This window comes from Pristis pectinata, chromosome 17 (genome assembly GCF_009764475.1).
Source record: "Pristis pectinata isolate sPriPec2 chromosome 17, sPriPec2.1.pri, whole genome shotgun sequence".
Taxonomy (NCBI): domain Eukaryota; kingdom Metazoa; phylum Chordata; class Chondrichthyes; order Rhinopristiformes; family Pristidae; genus Pristis; species Pristis pectinata.
Window position 1 is genome coordinate 25,103,329 of NC_067421.1, and position 22,809 is coordinate 25,126,137.

Consider the following 22,809-nt stretch of genomic DNA (forward strand, 5'->3'; position numbering starts at 1 on the left):
TGCGCAGCTACGTCCGGTTTGCGGGTTACGGTGGTGGGATGCGGCAGTTGAAGCAAAGCGGCGCAGCGCGGGCAGCCGGGCTGTTGCTAGGCGGAAGGCGCATGTGCAACATCGATGCCGGAGAGGGAGGCGGGGACGGAGGAGCCTCACAGGCCGTGGCCTCAGCCTGAAGGTGGGGGTAGCGAGGGCCCGCTGGATGTGGAGCGGGCGCTCCTGACCATCTATCTCACCCACTTGCTTTACATTTACTACGTGTTTGTCATACTTTATTTGTGCTGATTCTGACCTCAGTAATGACCGACCAGTCCGCTCTGCTCCTCAGGAAACAGCTGGCAGGTACGAGCATCTCTGGAAAGTTTGCTGAGGATTGTCGCAGTTCGGCTTCGACCCCATGAACCCCCCCCCCCCCCCCGACTGATTTTAATTCGACACTCAGTCGCTATTAATGTTTATTCCTTTCTGTTTATGAATTTTTAGACCACATTTATCCATTGTCATCTGATATTTTTGCAAGCCATTGTTTTGTAACTTTTTTTTATGCTGAGCTCCCCCACCCCCTCCCCAGCTCCGCATTATCATTAATTATGACAGACTGACTGTGGCAAGTGTCCGTGTTATGGTCACATGTTTTAAGCACTTGCAGTTTTTTTAATGTTTGTAGAATACTTTTGTAGTTAGTGCATTTGATATCTTAAGTTGGGAGATTGTAGATTACAGTGCGTGTGAAAGAAGAGAATTGTCAGGTTGGACAGAATTTTATGTAGAAGGAAATGGACTTAACGTTTCGGGTTATTTCGGAACTTGGCTATCTCTCACTTTTCAGATGTGATGATGGCAGATCATTGACTTGAAATGTTAGATGATTCTGTCTCCACAATTGTTGCCAGCTGAGCCTTATCAGCATTTTCTGTTTTCTTGTTTCAGATTTTCAGCATCTGCAGTAATTTGCTTGTGTAGAAAAATATTACACTGCATAACCGCGAACTGTCAAATATATGGGCAATGGATATTTTTGTCTTATTTTTGATCAGAGAACAGATTTTTATTCGTTTCCAATGTATGTGGAACACTCGGCTGTTGTTAAGATCCTAGTTAGCTGAATTATTACATTTCCTTTGGTGTTCTTCACATCATTAGTGTCAGAAATTGGCAAAAGTATAGTCATCCTTTTAACGTGTGAATTACTAGTAATTATTTGGTTTACATTAAAATGCTGCTTTAGAGAAATGTTTTCCTTCAATTTCTATTATTACCGTGAATCATGGATAATATGCTGGAATGGTAAGTAAAGAGAAAAATCATTAATATACTTAAAAACTAAATTAATATTCTTAAAATAAAAACCAATTTATGTGCAAAGCTTGGTTCATTAAGAAGAGTAAATAGCATGTTGAATAGTTTTTTTTAATTAGGGCATTTTATAGCTATGGCTGGAATCTAATCAAATTATTTAAATCATTAAGTTGTAGTTAAATAATGGGATAGAAATAGTTTTTAGATGATATTTGGTGGTACTTTTTTTTGTAATTCAACTAAGATTGTTAAAATCCTTTTCCTCTAGATAAACAACAGTACAAATTGAAACAATTTGGTATCTTAAAATTCTATGCTGATTTTTCTAAAGTGTAATTACATGTGTATAGACCTATACAAAATAAGTTAACTTATTGTAATTTTAATGTAAATTTGTATTGTGTTTAACAACTCATCAGATTTTATATTTTTGTTTACTACCAGATTAAGTTGCAAATTGTGTGGATTGGAATGTCCTATTGCAGAGGTCTGATCATGCATGCAAAAGATCACACACAGAACTAGAAGGAGAATGCTTTATATTTCCACCATTCACTACCATTATTTTTTGGCAGCAAAGCTGATGAAGGGTTTTCAACCTGAAATATTAACTCTGTTTCTCTTTTTCACAGATAATGCCTGACCTGCAGAGACTTTCCACATTTTTCTGATTTTGTGAAAAATGCCAAACTTACTGATTACTGACTGGGATTTGTTCTTTGAACACTGCACACAGAAACATGTATCATTGACTAATTGCTCCCACATTTGAATTACAGTTATTAAATGACTTTGGGACTAAAATAGTTTTTAGATGATGTTTGGTGGTACTTGAGATTTTTTTGGTAAAATAAGATTGCTAAAATCCATACTTTTAGTTTGACAGTTACTGTAAAACTCTGATAATTCAGCACCCTTGGGTCTTTGGTGCCTGACTAGTTGGTTTTCTGGACTTTTGGAAGTTACTCGTATTAACGTCCAAGCACACTATTTCTTTTTTTTACATGTTACATAGTGGTATAATAAATTTCCCAATGAATCCAGCAAATTCAAACAGGGGGAAATATAAAGGCATTCTGGACCCCAACTCCAGCTGTAAACTTACGCATGTTCATGATCTCTGGGGTTCTGTACCATAACCACCAGCCACACACCCAGCGACTTGTGGCTCTGGCTGCATGCTCTGCTTGCACTCTGGACCGACATCCCCAACCTCCCCCACCCCCGTTGCTCACATTCTGGACTAATGAGCAAGCCAGATGCTGGATAATCATGATTTCATGAACAATCAGATGCTGATTTTTTGGAATTTTACAGTATTTGGCCTATGGATTAGCAGTTGAAATGGAAGAGTATTTAAGTTTATTTGTTTCAGATTTGAGTGCTAGAATTCCTTGTTGCTTGGGCATTTTACATAATGTAGGTTGGGTTTAGTCTGTCCTCAATCAGATGTTGGGAAGGCAGCATAGAAAGGATTTTATTTTTCTCTCTAGAAAGGGTTGGGGGAGGGGTGCAAGCTATGATTGAACAAACATTAGAACTGACAGCATGGATTATTAAGCAACAATAATAAACTAATCTCTTTTTCCATACATATAATTGTAACCCCATCACATTTGTAAAAATATTACATGAATTTAAGAGACTAATTTTCTGGTAAGGAGTGAATATTTCAGAAATACTTTTAATTTATAACTCTGCCTTTTCTAACTTTTTTAAAATGTTGATATTTCAAAAATGCCTTCTCTAGGTAACAAAAACTTAGCCTCTAGCCAGATCACTGGTGACAAATAAGAATAACCCAATAAAGATTTGATATAGCCGTGGCCAAAACTATCCTTCATAATTGGATTGGAACACCAAAATCAGCATCCAGAAGTGGAAATGAATTTTATTTCTCTTTAGCATCCCAAGAGATGAAGGAAAAACCCACTTCACATGTTTTATTTTGCATGTTCAATGAACCAACTTGCAGTATCTATTTATACAAAAACATGGTTTCTGGTTAATTTGAAATTGTCTATTACAGTATTTCATTTGTGTGTTTTTTCTCCCAAGAACTAAATAAGAATCCAGTGGATGGATTTTCTGCCGGATTAATAGATGATGACGACATATACCGATGGGAAGTTGTCATCATTGGCCCGCCAGATACTCTTTTGTAAGTTTGTAACACCGTAAATTGAAACTGCCTGTTAACCACCTAAATTAAACTTTTGGAATAAATGAATTAACTGAAATAAAAAAGGATGATGAGTGAAATGGAAGGGACTTTTTCTCAATTTAACATCTATATCCTTCATACATGCCTGAATTTTACAAATCATTCCTGAGAAGATCAGTGTGGTTACAAATATTGCTCTGCTTAGAAAGTATCAAGAACTTGGAACTAAATCAAAAAGCAAGATTTCAAATGTTGTAATCTAGGCTTTGGTAGCTGAGTCATGTACAAAATGGCATAGTTTACTTCATCACAATGGCTCCACTTCAGAAGTACATTGGTTGTGAAGCACTTTGATATGCAATGAAGATGTTAAAAGCACTATATAAATGCAAATCTTCTTTTATTTCTTGGGAATAAACAGATAAAGAAAATAAAGCTGGTTGAAAGAGCAATATGAGGAAAACAGGATAATGAAACTTTGATTATTGATAGTAGGACAGGAAGGCTCTTCACTGCTGGGATGACCAACACCTGATACGGACTATAACCAAAACCTAACAGAAGCAACATGTGGACTTTACCTATTGAATGGAGGGGCAAGGTTGGGAGAGTCCTTAACAATATGTAGGAAGGGATAAGAGTACAAGTATAAAAATGAAAACACAAAAATTCCCAGGAGAAGAAATATTCCTGGTTGGGGACAGTTGTCCAAGTGAACCACAGACAAACACCTGTATCCTCATAAATGAGGGGGGTGGGGGGGGAAAAGAGTTAGAGCCACAACATTCAATCTAATGGCCTTCACAGTCTAGCTGAAAGCGGAGCAGGGATGGAAGTTTACTATTCCAGGCTACAGGGTCTTAGAAAGGACAGGGAATTTGATAAAGGAGAACAATAAAATATACAATTCCTGTATTCAAAAATGAAAGACTTTTAGTCAGGCAGGTAATCCTGCTTAAGAAATGTTATCAGTTGAACCAGGGAATGGCAAAAGATACATCTAGGAATTGTCTACAGACCTCCTGACTATAGTAATGCAGGGGTCAGGTATGTACAACAGAAATAGAAACAATGCACTTACAATAGAAGATTTTAATTTTTGAATGATTTGGCAACACAGTTTGAGTAGTTGATTAAATTTCTAGAATGTATTTGGGACAGATTTCTCGAATAATAGTTTTCTGGAATGGTCTTAGAATTAATTGACAATCTCATGATGAAGGACGGCCTTGTGAACAGTGGCCATTAATAAGAATGTATGTATTATTGTGAAGGGGAATTGCAAAACAAGATTTTAAATTAAAGCAAGGCAAAGTTCAAACAGATTAAAAATAAATGGAATCAGTAAACTGGACTGATCTGTTAATGAGTAAATGTTCACACAATCAGTGGGAAATATTTAGAATATTTGTTACAATACAAACAGATACTACTCGTAAAAAGCAAAAGCAATTAACTATGGTTAACAGATGAGGTTAGAGGCATGATGAAGCTAAAAGAGAATGCTCAAATGTGGAAATTGACTATAGAGTGGTAAACAGAAAAAAGGATAGAAAAAAACTGAAATGTTATAAAAATGGAATATTGAAATAAAATGGTGTTACCACGGCAGATATGGAACCCCTCCAAGGCAGATATGAGAAACTATATAAGCAAATGTGTTAAATGAATACCTTGTATTCATTTTCATAGTGGAAGCTGTGTCAACAATACAAGGGGATCGAAAACTTTGACAGGAACTTATTGGACTTTATCAATATTTTAAATCTATATTATGTAAAACATTATCATGGGTCTTAGAAATCTCTTGGACCTGTTAGTTTCCAGTTTCGGATATTAAAAGAAGTAATTGTGGAGGTTTCCTCATTGTTTTCCGAAGCTTTATATTTAGGGATTGTACAGTTGCAAAGCCTACATCAATATTTAGGAAGGGACAGGAAAATCCAGGAAGTTACAGTCCTGTTAATTTAGCGTTAGCTGTGGTGATGCTATACTTAAAAAAAAAACTATCATATGAGATGAAATGATTGATCACTTGGACGAGTATGAACTGATCAGAGAGTTGATACTAATCTGTGGACTGGAGGTCTTGTCTAACTAATATTGGGGCCAGATGTTAAAACTAGAGTTATACCATTAAATAGGTGAAAGTAGAGAGCACTTATTTTCTCACAAACTAGAAATCTTGAAATGTCATGTAAGAGACTCGTAATATTGATTAAGTTTTGAAATTTTAATAATAATAATTGGTTGGATCATGGTAACAAGTTTCAAAACCAGGTCAATAGAGATGAAATACAAATAAGCCAAGATGCAACTGAATGGTGAATCAGGCTCAAGAAGTTGAATAGCCTATCCTTGTTTCTTTGTTTTTCTCCAAGTCTGTGCAGCTTTTACAACAAACGGGTTGCATCAACATCATGTGTTTAATGCAGTAAAGGAAAGGACACAGTGGTTGTTTTGGAGATCTGAGAGGCAAGTTTTTCCACGTAGAGGCTGGTAGTTATTATGGAACAAGCTGCCAGAAGAAGTGCTAGAGGCAGATACAATTACAGTGTTTACAAGGCATTTGGACGAGTACTTCAGTAGGAAAGGTGTAGAGGGATATGGTCCTATTTCAGGCAAATGGGATTAGCGTAGACAGGCATCATGGTCAGCATGGATGAATTGGGCCAAAAGGCCTGATTCTGTGCTTTACGACTCTATGACTCTATTTACAAAATATAGAATTGAGCAGGATGGTCAAGCCAGGCACTGAGAGCAGACACGTGCTTTCCAGAAGGGGGAAATATGTTGAAAGTAGACTAATACTATAAATGTATTTAAGATAAAAGTGAATGAATTAGCTAAAGGAAAGCAGAAAGAAAAGGGGGGTGGGGCAAAGTATTGCAGAAGTACAGAAGCTTTAATCAGTCTGCATACGCAAAAGTAACTACACTTCTAAACAACTAGTTGATGGTAAAGCATTTTGGTCATGATCTGAGAATGTGAAAGGTGCAACATAAATGCAGACTTTTCACAGTAGATGGAACTATAGTTTGCAACCATTCACTTTAGGTCTGATTTACATTCACTGTCTTGGCAACATGCTTCCTACTCCTTCCACTGTTGGTTAGACTTGATTCTTTAGTAACATTTAGTACAATAACAGATGTGAGGTAATGTTGTCTTCCATAGATTTCTGAACTGTCAGTTATTGCCCAGAGTCCTGGGCAGGAGAAAAGTAAGTTGACTTTTTCAGGAGTTTTTTTTAATAGTATGGTTTAAAAATGAGATGCTACTTTCTGTTAAAGTAAGTTGACACAGGTTTTGGCACTGATAATCCCTTTAAATATACTTGTCTTACTGTGCTGGTCTCTTTAAAAATGAAACAGGTTGTCGATCTAGAAATGATGATCATACACAAATTACAAGGCTACAAAATTTAATCAAGGGTTCAAGAGAATATATAAACTATCAGATTTTAGCCTTTAGTTCTCAAGTTTTGTTGTTAAGTAATATGCAATGGTTTGTGGAATTCCTGGGTTCCAAGGTTGTGCAAAGGTAACATGCATTTCCAGGGACATTTTTAAATTTATTGCATTATCAGTGGATGTCAACAGTCAGCATAGTCTCTTAATGTAAGTTTATATTCCAACAACATTTCTGTGGATACTATTATTTACAGTTCCTTGTCTTGTGAGGCAGATTAATATGACTTGACACAGAACCTTGTAATGTTCTTGATAGCTTTGAAATTGATTAGGAAAATATTCTCCTGTTTTCTTGGTCAAGAGTTAAGTTATTAAGCAGTATCTTATAAAATATTGGTCAGAAGGGGAATGTTTTTATTCATCATGATTCTTAATTTGTTTTGCCTAGTGAGGGTGGATTCTTCAAAGCTCACCTGACTTTTCCAAATGATTATCCTTTGCGGCCGCCAAAGATGAATTTCATCACAGAAATCTGGCATCCGAATGGTAAAATGTGTATTTCTGACATTAAATCATGATTGATTGAATTATCGGTTTTTAAACCATAAGGTGATAGATGAAGTTTTTGTCTTGTTTTATTTTGAAACCATTTAAATCACTCAAACAGTAGCAGCAGAGTGTAAGCTGTAGTCCATTTAAGGACTTGGTTATTAGCATAGAGCTCCCAAAGTTGATATCTACATGAGAGAGAATTTATTTGATGGATTAAATCCTACAAACTTTTCATGCAATCCACTGGCTACACATGGTTAATAATGACAAACTCTGCAGCAACGATAAATTAACAGTTAAGGTTCAGTATATAAAGTACAGTTCTTGCTATATATTTTAGGGCTTAAAAACAAAAAAAAACTAGAAGCACTCAGCTGATCAGGCAGCATCTTTGGAAAGAAAAAGAACAGTAAACTCTTCAGGTCCAAGACCCTTTGTTAGAACTGGGAAAGTGACAATGTTAGTTTTCAATTGCAGAGAAAATGAGGTAAGGATGGGTAGAACAAATCTCTGATAGGGTAAGACCAAACGGGTTAATGTGACAGTTAAAAGATTATTCTTCTTTGTCCATGTTTTAGATTGCTAATAGCATGGCTGTCAGAAATACCCAGTAGTCCACACTGTACTGATGGAGAGAGAAAAAACAGCCAAAACCACAGATAGATAACTAGTGGAAAGGACCTGTCTGATATAGACATAATGGAAGAATGAGTTACCTGAAGTTGGGAAATTCAGTATCAAGTCCACAAGACTGTAATGTGCCTAGGTGGAAGATGAGGTGATGTTCTTCAAGCTTTCATTGTGCCTTGTTGTAACGGTGCATGAGAGGCCACTGCCAGACAGGTCAGAGTGGGATGGAGAATCAAAATGGCAGGCAACCAGAAGCTCAGGGTTACTCCCGCAGACTGCTTTGTGGAGCACCTATATTTAATCACCAAATTTGTTTGGGTTCTCCAATATGGAGGAGACTGCATTTTGATCACCAGTACAGTAAATTGGAGGGAGTGCTAGTGAATCATTGCTTTACCTAGAAAAACTGGGTTCCTGGATGATGGAAAGGGAAGAAATGAAACAACAACTATTACAAATGTTGTGATTGCATAAGGGAGTGCCATAAGACAGGGAGTGATTGATGGGGATAGAAGAGTGGATCAGGGAGTAACAAGGGGAGCGATTCCTTTGAAATCTCAGAGTGGAGGGGCACAGATGTGTCTAGCGGTAGAATCTTGTTGAACCTGGTGGAAATTCTGTTGGAAGCAGAAGCTGGTGGGTGGAAGATGAGGACAGGGGAACTCTGTTCTTGGTCTGTCAAGGAGGAGAGAGGGTAAGAGCAGAGGTGCTCCCTCTATTAGTATAGTCTGGCCTTCTGGGTATATCCCACAGACAAAGAAGCATAATCTGCTTCTAACTGTCACATTAACCCATTTGAAAGGGTGGGTTAATAAGTTTGCAGATGGCACGAAGATTGGTGTGGTGTTGTGGATAGTGTAGAAGGTTGCTGTAGGTTACAACAGGACATTGATAGGATGCAGAGCTGGGCTGTGAAATGGCAGATGGAGTTCAACCCAGAAAAGTCTGAAGTGATACACTTTGGAGGATCGAATTTGAAAGCAGAATACAAGGTTAGTGGTAGGACTCTTAGCATTGTTGAGGAAAAGAGGGATCTTGGGGTCTACATCCATAGATCCCTCAAGGTTACCGCGCAGGTTGATAGGGTGAAGGCATATGGTGTGTTGTCCTTCATTAGTCGGGATATTGAGTTCAAGAGTTGTCAGGTAATGTTGCAGCTCTATAAAACTCTTCTTAGACCAATACTTGGAGTATTTTGTTCAGTTCTGGTCACCTCATCGTAGGAAGGATGTGGAAGCTTTAGAGAGGGTGCGGAGGAGATTTACCAGGATGCTGCATGGATTGGAGAGCATATCTTATGAGGATAGGATGAGCAAGCTAGAGCTTTTCTCTTTGGAGCGAAGGAAGGTGAGAGGTGACTTGATAGAGGTCTACAAGATGATAAGAGGCATAGATCGAGTGGACAGTCAGAGACTTTTTCCCAAGGCGACAATGGGTAACGTGAGGGGGCGTAATTTTAAGGTGATTGGAGGAAGGTATGGGGGGGGGGATGTCAGCGGTAAGTTTTTTTTACACGGAGAGTGGTGGGTGCATGGAATGCACTGCCAGCAGAGGTGGTGGAGGCAGATACATTAGGGACATTTAAGAGACTTTTAGATAGGTACATGAATGACAGAAGAATGGCTATGTGGGAGGGAAGGGTTAGATAGATCTTAAGAGTAGGATAAAATGTTGGCACAACATTGTGGGCCAAAGGGCCTATACTGTGCTGTACTGTTCTATGTTCTAAAAACTTTGCTGCAGTTATAACTGATTTTGGAATCATGTCCCTGATACCTGTGAACTGATATGTTATGGGAAAACTTCCATGGATGTATTTTGCGACAGGCTCTTGTAAGCTTACATAAACTGCTATATTTAGAACGAAGCACAGAACACATGCACATCTCTAGTGGCTATTGTCGATGGTTTAATTAGAGCTGCAGCTGCATGTCAATTTATATGCAGCTGAAACTTAACTAGCTGTAGAATTGATGTTGCCTTTCACACCTTTGTTGAAACTGTTCACATTTCATTAATAAACTTTTTGGGAAAGTGCTCAAATGAATGATTTTTTTTTACAGTTGGCAAGAATGGTGATGTGTGCATTTCAATTCTGCATGAGCCTGGTGAGGATAAATTTGGTTACGAGAAACCCGAGGAACGTTGGCTACCCATTCACACTGTAGAGACTATTCTCATCAGTGTCATCTCTATGCTAGCTGATCCCAACAGTGACTCGCCTGCTAATGTTGATGCTGCAGTAAGTATTTTAGTATTATTGCAAGGGGATTTATTTTTTATTGGCAATGTGCTCAAGGAAAGATACTCTCAAACTACGGAATAAAAAAAGCTATTACCATTCTGATGGTATTTTGTGTTTTTAAAAAAAAAACCAGGTCCATTCATAAATTGCTAAACTTCTAGTGCTTTGCCAACCATCCCATTTGTGAAATGATAGCAGTCATGGCAGGTTTTCAACACTTTTTTCATATTATAATGCCAAATGTGGTGTGCAGTGAGAAAATGCTGAGTCCACACTATCTAAATGGGTCCTGATGATCTCTTAGCAATTTGCTCTCCCCCCACCCTCCCCCCCATGTTACCATTAAGAGAAGCACTTAGTGAATACCATATTCGTCCTACTACACTCATCCATGATGAAATGCATCGAGGTTTGCTGTCACCGATCTATTGCTTGTGCTCTTTCTCTCTCTCTATTTTCTCTTTCCCCATCACCATTTAAACTTTTAAAAGTGTTTATCCATTCTTTATAAAAGATCATGAATGTGGTTTCCATGCTATTTCCGATAGAACATTTTGGCTCAAATGGAATAATCAGCTCTTTTCATTCCTTTGGGAATAAACTGAAATTCATGCCCCCCAAAGAATTCTTTCTTTAGACTTTTGGAAATGTCAGAGATTAGATCATAATTTCTGTTTTGCTTGCACTCAGTCTTATAATGTATTAAATGGGTGTATTTCATTTTGAAATGCAGCAAAAATAAGCGAGTATCTAAATGACACGATGAGAGGTATTTATAAAGCATACAAGTATATCATAGTTTTGAAACATTCCTCATGTGAAATGTATATATTCTATCATCTCCTTGTATCCTCTAGTGACTCTGTGAGCAGTTTTTAGAATTTTACATCATTTACACATTGCTTTGTTGCTCAGTGTACATGACTGCATGGTCGTATTTACAACAGAATGAAACTATCACTGGAAGGGTCACATTGAAATAGATACTCATTAAAGCAGCTTGGATTTTAAAGAAATACAGTTTTGGACAAAGGACAGGGAATATTGTTGCAATAAAATGAAGTGTAATTACTGGAAAACAGGAAAATACTGGCTATACATGTGCAAAAAAATTGTGAGTGTTTTGAGTGTAAACCTTTGAACTGAACTGGGGGGGTTGGGCGGGTAAGGGAGAACTAGCAGTTACTCTAGTCATGGAGACGAAATGAATGGCTTGGATTTGTAGTCAGCAACTGCTCATTTGAAGAAAGGTGTTCACAAATTTGTAACAGTCTCTGGCAAATCAGTTGCTGAGAAAACATTTTTAACATTTTGCATCACTCAAATATTGGAGCATATGTGAGATCTTAGAGGCTGAAACAGCAATTTTTTTCTTTTTTTGGTTTCTTCTACTTTGAGTATCTCCTACATTAAAGCCAACTTGCCTCCCTTTAAAATTCCACCCTAAATTTCTTGCTGTTATTTATCTTCCTGTACAGAATGATAAAATAGTTACAGATCAGAAGGAGACCATTCAGCCCACTGAGTTTATGCCAGCTCTTTGTACGCCCTCTATTGCTACATTGAATGATTCAATTACAGGCTGTGGTGTCAATGGCCAGGGCAGCATTAGTTGCTCATCCCTTATTCCCCTTGGGAAGGTTGTGGTAAATTGCCTTGTTGAACTGCTGATGTCCTGATAATGGTGTTCTCACCTGTAGTTTTCAGATGTATTTCCAAGTCAGCATGATTTGTGACTGGGAGGGGAAGCTGAAGGTAATAGTGTTCCCATAAGCCTGCTATGGGAATATTATCACATTGCAGACAGAGGTTGTGCAGTTGGGAGGTGCTCTCAAAGTAATCTGGGTAAGTAGTAGCAGTGCATTTAAAGCTGGTGTACAGTGCAGCCACAGGAAGCCAACAATGGTGAAAGTATCTATGTAGGGTGGACAATGTCCCAGTCAATTGGGTTGCTTAGTCCTGGATAACACTGAGGTTCTCTTGAGTATTGTTAAAGTTGCACTCAAGCAGGCAAGAGAACAGTATTCCACCATGTTCCTGACTTGCACCTTGCTTATTGTAGCTTAGGTGTGTCAGGAGGTGATTCATTGATGCAGGATACCCAGCCTCGAACCTGCTCCTTATTTATATGATTAGTCCGGTTGAGATTTTGGTCATTGACCCCAGGATGTTAAGTGGGTGGCTTGGCATTGGTAATGTCATTGGCAGGTGGTTTAACTCTTTTAGGAAATGGGCATTGCCTGGTACCTTCGTGATGAAAATGCTACTTGCCTTTTATAAACCCATACTGAATGTTGTCAAGATCTGGCTGCATGAAGGTCTGGACTGCTTCATTTTCTGAGAAGTTCTGAACAAAATTGAATATATATCTCCACTTTAACTTCCGTCTTCTGAATTTGGTGCTCTGCTTTTATCCACATTCATAGCCAGCTCTCTACTATGGCATCTCCCATTTATCCTATGCTTCCACAGTTTCTGTCTTGGATTAGGCTATTTCCAACTACTTGCTCATATTAATGTCATCTCCAAAACCCTACTCCATTCCAAACCGACTTGATTCTGCATTTGTTCCCAAAAAAGCTTCAGTTACAGCTGCACTTCCAAATTCTGGCAGCTTAACTTGCATTTTCCCCATTACCTAATTTCTCTGTTCCTCACACTGTTAGCCCGACTTCAAATCCTACTCTATTTCAGCCTTTGACTACTTCCCACTGCCTACTCATTGTCATTCTCAAAGTCACACTTGCAAAAGGGTTAAGAGCAGAAGTGATTAGAGGGTTTGAAAAAGAGTAGAAAAATAGGGGAAAACTGGAACAATCAGTATTTTGGGACAGTTCTTGAATACCTTAGAGAGAAACTAGAAACTGAAAATGTGGGGAGGAACATGTATACTTGGAAGCATAAGGAATAAGATTTTTTGAAGTTAATATTCATAACACTCTAACAAGCAAATAACAAGTGATGTTTTTGTGACTGGATCATAGTTCAAAGGGAGATAGACGATTACTGGAGAGTTGGTGTTTGGCCACAGATATATTAAGATCCTTTTATCACTTTGCAACAGTGTTCCCATTAGAATGTTGAATGGAGAACTACAAGCTAAGGAAATCTTAGATCCATAAATAAGGGGGAATTTGGAATGAACATTATCACTGTTGTGAAAAGGCAAAAAGCAAAGAAAATAAGAGGTTATATGAAAGCTTTAAAAACAAAAGATTCTTGGACAAAATGAATGTGTATAGAAAGAGAACTCAAAATCAAGCTTAGTTTGGAATTTGAGAGATGAAGAGAAACAATTATTACATCAGTTTAATAAAAGATGTAAATTGAAGCAATTTTTTTCCACTTTAAAACTTGAACAGACGATTTTAAACCACAATCATCATTCTTTCATGCAGAAAGAATGGCGAGATGATCCTTATGGTGAATTCAAGAAGAAAGTTGCTAGGTGTGTAAGAAAAAGCCAAGAAATGGCATTTGAGTAAATTCTTCCTCCAACTTTGTGGTAAGTGTTTGTGAAAACTACTATATTTTTGAATAAGCTGTTTGAATTCATATTGTGACAAAAATACTGAATTCTATTTGAACTTTCAAGTTCAAGTTTAGTTTTCATTTAATACCAGAATGCAGGAGCAAGCTAGACAGTCCCTAGAATCCGTTTCGGCATTCAACAAGATTGTGACTGATTTAATTGTGGTTTTCTACATGATCTTCATATCCTTAACTCTCCCTTAAGTTTTCAGTATCACCCTTGAATATATTCATGACTCAGCCTCCATTAGCTGAGTAGTGTAGAGGATTTAAATAAAAAAGTGTTCCCAAGAAAGAAGAAATTCCCCTTTATCTCTATCTTAAAAGGATTACCCCTTTTTATGGATATTCAGCTTCTGGTTCTTCGAAGATATGCCCAACCTGCTCAGACATACCTCAAGTATGTCTACAGAATCAGCCTAATGAACCCTTCTAGTATATCCCTTCATAGCTATACTTAATACTCCAGATATGGTCTCGTTAGTGTCCTGTACAGTTGCAGTAAGACTTCCTTAACTTTGTATTCACTCTCCCTTAGAAAACAATTGGAAAGTTAACCTTTATTCTAATTACTTGCTGTAACTGCATGTTAACTTTGTGCTTCATGTATGAGGACAGAAAAGATGTGCTTTTCACCTCCTCCTGCCAAAATTGTTAACATCACATTTCCCCAACTACACTCCATCTGCCAAATTCTTGCCCGCTTACTTAACCTATATTAGTTGTGCACTCTTCCTGTCTGCCTCGCAACATGTTTTCCCACCTCTGGCCACAATACATTTCTATCCTTTCATCTAAGTTATTAATGTAGGTTGTAAAAACAGTAAAACTCCACTAATCTGGCTAGCTCGGGACTGTGGTATTTCTATGGGATTTCTCTACCCCAGAGGAAGCTTTACCATGAGATTATTAATTAATGCTGGTTTATCACACTTGACCAGATCTAAAATTACCAGCTGTTCAACCAGGGAAAAGGTTATTCTTCCAAACACATTCCTATACAGAGAAAGTGGTGGTGAGCCTCCATCCTGAACTTACTGCAGTCCTTCTAGTGAAGGTAGTCCCACATGACGTTGTATAGGCAGTTCTAGAATTTAGACCCAGTGATACTAGAGGATCAGCAATGTATTTCCATATCGGGATGGTATGCAGCTTGGAGAGAAACCAGCAGGTAGTGGTGTTTCCATGTGTCTGCGGCCCTTGTTCTCCTTGGCGGTAGAGAGTTTGGAAATGTCAGAAAACGCCTGGTTAGTAATTTTAGTGTACTTTGTAGATGACACACGCTATAGCCATTGTGCACCAGTGTTGAAGGGAATGAATGCTAAGTTGATTAGATGCCAAGCAATTGAGTTGCCTTGTCCTGGATGGGTTCAGGCTTCTTGAGAGTTGCACTCATTCAGGCAAGTGACGAGTATGCTGTCATGCTCCTGACTTGTGCCTTGATAACAGAAATGCCTATTGGTGTTAAGGGATGAGTCACTTGTCACAGCAAGCTGTCTCTGACCTTTCGCCATGGTACGATGTAGCTGGTCCACCTGAGTGCTCAGTGGTGACTCTCAGAATATTGATGGTGGGGGGATCTTCACAATGATAATGCCATTGAATGTCGAGGTTAGATGGTTAGACTCTCCCTTGCTGGAGATGCCTAGCAGTTTTGTGGTATAAGAATGTTACTCGTCACGTATTGTGGCTGGTATGCAAGAACAAAACTTTATTATAATCTTGTGATTTTTTTTTTAAGATTGGACTTGAAATTATTTTAGCTTATGATAAATATTAAATGAAGTAAATTGCTAATGCTTTATCAGATTCAGTTCTCTATCTTATTTAATGCAATGTTAATTATAACTGTAGATCATCTATCTCTTGAACATCAAGATTTCATCAGTATACAATCATGTAGAGGTTCATAAGAATCAAGTAAGATGTCTGATTTTAAAGCTAAAATGTAGAAAATTGATTATATTCAAAACCAAACTATCATCCATTTAGAAGCAATAAATATTGTAGAATACTTCTGTGGTTAACACATTGGAATAATGGCCTTGAGATATTTTAGGAAAATAGAGCATGCCAGTGTTTTGTTGTTCATTTCAAAAGGCTTAACTATGTTGTATTATGGAAACTGCTGTGCCTTAAGCTTTGAAGTTGAAACATAGTCCAAAATGTTTAGTAGTTCAACTGAATAACTGAGTAAGATATTTAGGAATGTTTTTAGTGAAATGGAGCTTTGAAAGTATTTTATGGCATCATCATTCCTCCTGTACTGTGAATGGACATGAGGTGGTACTTCTTGGAATTTCACCTCAGTTTTGCAGATGCAATTAAACCGCAATTATGTTTCATGGATTTTCTGTTGGTGACATCTAATAGACTTTTGAGTTTGTTTACAAATGCTTATGATAGACATCTACAAAATAGTCTATCATATACAGAAATATCTTCCTCTGCATACAGTTCTTTAATGGTAGTCTGTCTTTGCTGGAGTAGGGGGAGGTTGTTTGGCCCCTTGAGTCCACATTAGCTGTCTGTAAGACCAATCCAGTTAGTCCCCTTCCACAATTCTGATCCAATAGAGTCATACAGCCCACCATGTTCTTGTCAATCATCAACCCCCTAGGTCCATGGCTCTGCAGTTTTGTTTTCTGCCTCCCCCATTCATGTGAATCTATTTAGAAGCCCACCGTTGAATTTGGTTCCACCACTCTCAGATGCAGAATTTGAGATCATGACTGCTCACTGCACTAAAAAGCTTTTCTTCATGTCACCATTAATTCTTTTGCCAATCACTTTAAATCTGTGCTCTCTGGTCCTCGAACCTCTGCCAATGGAAACTATTTTACTTTATTCACCTTGTTTGGCCCCTATGATTTTCAGAACTCTATCAAATCACCACTATGTCGTCTTCTTTAAGGAGGAAAATCGCATCTTTTCCAGTTTATCCATGTTACTTAAGTCCTTAAACCCAAGGGCATAAATGGCAAATCTTCTCTGCCTAGGGCCTTCACATCCTTCCTACAGAGCAATGACTGGAAATTGACACAATACTTTCATTGCGACTGAACTAATGTTACGTCGAGATTCAATGTAACCTTTTTGCTTTTGTTCCTGTGCCTCTACTTATAAACCTCAGGATCCCATATGCTCTTTAATCACTTTTGTAACCTGTCTGTCACTTTTAAAAGCTTGACACTGTTTCCCTGTTCCTGGACACCTTGTAGAATTGTACTCTACATTGCCATGTTTTCTCTCCCACGTATCCATCAATTCCACCAGCCTGTCTACATATTTTTAAAGTTAATTGCCATCCTCAATACTTACCACACTTCCAAATATTGAAATGGTATGAAATATACCCAAACCCAAGTTATCAAGCAGTGGTCCTAGTATCACCTCTTGGGGACATATCTGTATAATCTGTACTGGCTGGCCCTGAAGTTCACTGAACCTATTTAGAAATGTATGTTCAAGTTATGTGGCAGAATATTCAGCAGATTTAATTGCTAAAATGATGAGAGGGGTTTTCTCTTGTGGTTTTATTTTAAGTTTCCTCTATTAGTTTCCACTTATTTGAGAAAGCATTCTTTGAAAGAGTCCACATTCTGCTGCATTCAACCCATTAGCAAAACACACATCTGAACAGCTTGCGTAGTTTTAAAAATATACTGCATTTGTGAAATAGGGTCTTATAAGGAGTTGTTCAAACCCAATAAGGGATTAGGGGGCTTTTTAAAAAAAAATAACCATTGATTTCATCATTGATTTGAAATCTGTTTTTAGGAGTCATGAAAGAGAACATACCTCTTTTTTTCACTGGTCGCTGCCCATTACATAATGGATGGCAGCCTGCAGCTCAGAATTCTACGCTGACATGCTTGGATACAAAGAAGCCCTCTCCCCAGAGAGAAGTGCCCACTGAGAAGAACTGTGGCCCTGCAATTGACATCAACAAAAAAAAGTTTAAAATACCTTAAGTTTCATCTGTTATTTTCTACTCCTGCCATGGATTATTTTTACTTGTTTAAGTACATTTTGGACTGCTGGGGAATTTGTTGTGTTTAGCGAGGCTTATCTTTGCATTTCTTAAGATTGCTGCTGTGTTTGCCTAAAAGTAATTCACTGAATCATTAAGTAGCATTTAAACTATTTCTAGATCACCAATTTTGCAGAAAAATCATCTAGATACAGTAATAGTTCAGGGCTCAGGGTAAGAAGTGATAACGCAAAATACCTTCCAATTTCCCATTTAGGACATTTTGGTGCTGTAGCAATTTCAGGAAATGCAGAGGCAGTTGACATTACTGCATTTGCCATATATTTGAAAATTATATGCAAGACTTATTTTTAAATATCTATACATTTAGAATATTATAAGGAGCCAGTTGAGATGTTATTAGCTGTTTTTCTTGCTAGAAAATATGACTGTAAAACTATTCATCTTTAACTCTTTTACATTAATTCCATATTTGATCTGAGCCTAATAAACCAAATTTATTGTAGAAAATGGTTGTGTCACTAATGGTTCTGTCTGTCATAGTCATAAAATTATGAATATTACAAGACAGCCAAAACAAGTGGCAAATGCAGTTATACAAACTCCAAGATTAATTTGGAATTCCACTATTTTAAAATTCAAATTGATTTTGGTCTGTCCAAATGAAAAACTAATAATCCAAAACACTGACATTTGAACTTAAAATTAATTATTTACTTAAAAACTGATTGATACTGCAACCAGAATATCAGCTAGAGTTGCAGGGTTCTTGTTTTTTCTGCAGTGTACCAGCTTAATAATGCTCTTGCTTTCAAAGCTGATGGTTTTGGATTTTGAATTTGAACTCTTGTAGTCTACCTTTTTGAAGACATAAGCTACCTTTTCAGAGCACCATCTGAGGCAACGATGTACCCAAAGGATCTTTAAATGTAATGCTAATTTGCAAAACCAATTACTTGTTTACAGCACAACAGGCCAATTGACTCAACTGGTCCATGGCAGTGCTGTATTTCACCAGTTCAATTGGACTTTTAAGATTGCATGATATTATTTGAAAAGAGAAGCATTCTAGCTATTATTTCTCACTGAACCAATACTACAGTTAGGTTGAACAACTATTTATTGGCATTTGAAACTGTGCTTATGCAAAAAGTAGGCTCCCATATTTGTTACACCATTTGTCCCTTATTATTTGTGCTCTCATTAATGAACACTCAGCTTCTCCATGAACATTTACTTTAACCGTAACATTTCTGAGGAAGGAACTGCCTTTATCCTAGAATCTTTTCTACTTGCAGAAAGAGGTCTAGCTGTTGTGGAAAACATCATCTTTTTCCAAGTTTGTTGATACCATTATCAGAAAAACAGAATTTGCTCTTGGTTCTTATGTCTCTTGATAATTATTCTCCCATCACTCACACCATCCTGTGTGTTCTAAGATTTTAACATCTATTCTGCAAAGCAATCTTCAACACTTGAAGTACTTCATGGTAAGACCAATTTAATCAAATTTATTGTACAACTTTCCTCTGCTCATCACTGCTATCATAAATCAAAACATTATTGGCCTTGTTCCTCTCTGAATCTATCTAGAGTCATTTTGATTATTGAACTGAAACCCTGTGTCACTACTCATCCAATGAATGTGAATTCTTGTTTGACTGTCCAAAATGTAGTTTTACCTCTTAATAAATTACATCTAGCACATATCAGCCCTCATTTTTGAGTCCTAAATGAAAGCATAAAGATGCCAGAAATACAAATTTGTGCAATATTTTGAGAAACAACATTAATGTTTCCAGTTGACTGACTTTTCAAAATGCATCCAGCAATGAACCCAGGAATCCAACTGACATTGTTACTCAAACTCTGTTTCCTGGCCAGTGTCTGTTCCATGCTGCTGCATTTCCTATTGTACTTGTCTATATTTTCTTTAAAAGCAGACCTCTTGAAAATGCTCATTGCTACATCCACTTCATTTTTATCTAATCACCTTACATAAAAAGCACTAAGTTGAACATGACTACTTACTGAATGTGTTGTATGTCCTTGATTAATTCAGCCATTTCCAAATGCTTTCTAATTTGATCATGAATTAAGAATTCAAGAGGTTGCTCATAATGGCATCAGGCTGTCTTTAGTTAATTGATTTTTTTGTCCTTGAACTATTCTTACGTTCCATGCCACAATTTGCATCGAGCCCTGAGCTTTTGTGTCAACAACTAATTTCTTTTGTACAGTTAGGAGTATTCTGTCTCCTCTGTGTGCAGTCTTCCCACCATTTGTGCACTCTGCTGCACAGTATTTGTCATCATCTCTATACATCTTTTTTTCTCATTTACACTTTTACCCCGAGCCCTTTTCATGGAGTCTATTTAAGAAACCTCCTATTTCTAGTTTTGAAAGAAGTGATCAAATAAGAGGGACATGGTTAACAAAAAGTTGAGATGTATTAAAGAATACCACTGTTAGGTAAAAGCTTCCAGTGATGATAAACTTTATCTCAGGAGATTGAGAAGATAGTTAAGATGGCTTTAAACTGGATTGTGTAAAGTACTGTGGATTACTCACTGGTACTAAGAGTGCCAATAGCACCAGGCAGTCTAAAAAAATCAGAACTAGTCATTACTTCCAAAAATAATCTTTTAGCAGCCAGTATTTTTTTTAAAACAACCCTACAGGAGAGTGTTTGCCCATGGATTAAACCCTCCCAGATTAAACTAAACACATCTGGGAGAACCGTTAGTACAAGACCAGGTCATAGCATTGAGGCATAATAGGACCACCACTAATTTCAGTGAATTGTGCATTTCTCTTCCCACTGTTGGTCACAGTGCCTTTAGTCGCCTAGATCAACTATTGAGATCTCCTTCCCCAAAACCCATCACATCCCTCAAGATCCTTAAAGCTTGCCTTTTTGACCAAATGTTTTGGTTATTTCTCCTTTCACATGCTGTTAGTCTTCAGTACACAAATGAAGCACCTTGGGATATTTTCCACATCAAAAGTTGATCATAGATGCAAGTTCATTATTTTTCTTCTATTCCAAAAGGATTAAAGTGTAAGGAATATGCTTATATTTGCTCAAATAAAATGGGTACATTTAATTCTTAAGTCTTAAAAGTAAAATTTACAAAGCCAGCACCGGTTTCTATTTTTTTAAAAAATACATCTACATGCAGCAAACCTATTTACAATTATCAAGTGTAAGTGACTAAAGTGACTGTTACTCTGAACACTCATGTGCATGTAATCTTATGAAATTTACCTGGATAATGAGGAATAAAGCTTTTGTTGCAAGGACTGCTGTATGTAAACATTTGCTTATCAGTATTAACGAGCTCTTCTTGTTGTTGTTGGCTGGTTTCCATTTTAATAACATGGGTTCCTATGAATCGGTTTAATAAAATCAGCCAATTTATGCTCATGGTTCAACTGAACATGACTGATCTAATAATTGGCTTCAAATCCACTTTGTCTGAATTCCATAACCCTCTATTTCCCCTATAGTCCAAAATGTTCAAACACACGGTAGTAAATGGATTTCAGCCTAAGACCATGCTCGTTTGTCCTACATTGTCCCTGCCAAGGAAACATCTTCACATCATTTACCTTGTCAAGCCTCCTGAGAATTGCCAGAAAGTCTATGCCCAATATTCTCGACCATTCCTCATAAAAACAACTACATTATCCAGGAGTTGATCCATTGAACCTTCTCTACTGTGCCCCCAAGGTAAGTATATCCTTTCTTAAATGAGACAAAATGTATAAATTTCTCCAAGTCTTGAACAGTTTTAGCAACTTTGCTACTTTTGCAGTTCATCCATCTTCCAATTAAGATCAACATACTTGGCTGTCTAATTAATTGTGTGCAGGTTTCTGATCACCAATGGCTCTTACCCTTTAAATAATTTTGTGCTTTTCCAATTTCTACCAAACAGGATAACCAACTTCCTCATGTTATTACCACTTATTCCTGCTGTGCATATACTTTTGCAGTCTGTGTCCTAATAAAATATTTTCTTTGTATTGTCAGCAAACCAAGATACAAAATACTTGGTCCATTCATTTAAGTCATTAAGTGGTAAATAGCTGTGGCCACAGTACCAATTCCTATGGCAGCCCAATAGTTATAGTCTGTCAATATGAAATTAGCCCATGTATCCCTACTTTCTCTGCATTGTCACCTGCAAATCCTCTTACCAATGTTAATACATTACCTGTAATTTCATGAACCCTTATGCAGTAACCTTTCATATAACAACTTATCAAATATAAATATACCACATTGACTGGTTTCCTTCTATCCACTGTGGTAGTTCCTTAAACCCCAATAAGTTGGCAGATGGGATTTCCCTTTCATAATACCACGATGATTCTACCTAATTGTAATATATTCTAAGTGTCCTGTTACTACTTTCTTAATGGACTCCAGTGTTTGCCCCTTTTTTTTTACTATTTTGCTTTGGCTCTTTCACACAAGATAAGGGAGCAGAAGTCGGCTATTCGGCCCATCGAGTCTGCTCCAAAGAAAAGGGGAAAAGAGAAAAAGAAATGGGGGGGGGGGGGAAAAAGAAAGAGTCTGCTCCATGAGCAGCAAAAAAAAAGAGCAGACCTGCCTAGTCCCATCTTCTACTCTGCCAATAACCCTACAAGTTCCTCATGCAGCTCTCCAACCCTCTTACAATTACAGAATCAACTTTCACCACCTTTCAAAAGAATAACAATGTCCTTTTCCCCCCTTTTATAACTTCCTGTTAATGATTTTAAATTATTCTTCCCCTTTCTCATACCCAGGTCCTCCTTCCCTAGTAAATCTTAGAACCCCAAGGATTCTAAATTCTTTACATCTTTCTTGAAAGACGAAGACCAAAATTGTCCCCATATAATCTAGGTAAAATCTAATCAGTGATAATGTCATTTTAGCATTCTTTATCTGTTCCATTCATAAATCCAAGTAACCCAAATGCTTTTTTTTAAAACCAAG

The 22,809-nt window shown here is 37.4% G+C and overlaps 2 protein-coding genes across 3 annotated transcripts in view; one reads left to right on the plus strand and one right to left on the minus strand.

The window, feature by feature from the left end:
* Positions 1 to 82, minus strand: part of anapc7 (anaphase promoting complex subunit 7) — a 36,521-nt gene extending 36,439 nt beyond the window's left edge. Inside the window, exon 1 of the mRNA XM_052031746.1 lies at positions 12 to 82. The gene's annotated coding sequence lies outside the window, so the exon portion shown is untranslated. The remainder of the gene's footprint in view (positions 1 to 11) is intronic.
* On the plus strand, positions 82 to 21,125 carry ube2g1b (ubiquitin-conjugating enzyme E2G 1b (UBC7 homolog, yeast)). 2 transcript variants are annotated; one of them, XM_052031749.1, is made up of 6 exons: positions 82 to 172; positions 3,352 to 3,454; positions 7,319 to 7,416; positions 10,116 to 10,294; positions 13,696 to 13,802; positions 17,609 to 21,125. In XM_052031749.1, exons 1-5 carry the CDS (start codon positions 115 to 117, stop codon positions 13,780 to 13,782), a joined length of 525 nt encoding a protein of 174 aa, XP_051887709.1. In that variant the 5' UTR covers positions 82 to 114; the 3' UTR covers positions 13,783 to 13,802; positions 17,609 to 21,125. The 2 variants fall into 2 exon arrangements, with proteins under 2 accessions (XP_051887709.1, XP_051887710.1); XM_052031750.1 differs by having other exon boundaries at positions 114 to 336.
* The last annotated feature ends 1,684 nt before the right edge of the window (positions 21,126 to 22,809 follow it).

Bases quoted from the DNA above. Each gene is read 5' to 3' on its own strand.
- ube2g1b (XM_052031749.1), top strand. From the start codon at position 115: ATGCCGGAGAGGGAGGCGGGGACGGAGGAGCCTCACAGGCCGTGGCCT. The intron at 173-3,351 runs GTGGGGGTAGCG...TTTTCTCCCAAG, and splicing joins GCCGTGGCCTCAGCCTGAAG to AACTAAATAAGAATCCAGTG. The intron at 3,455-7,318 runs GTAAGTTTGTAA...TGTTTTGCCTAG, and splicing joins GGCCCGCCAGATACTCTTTT to TGAGGGTGGATTCTTCAAAG.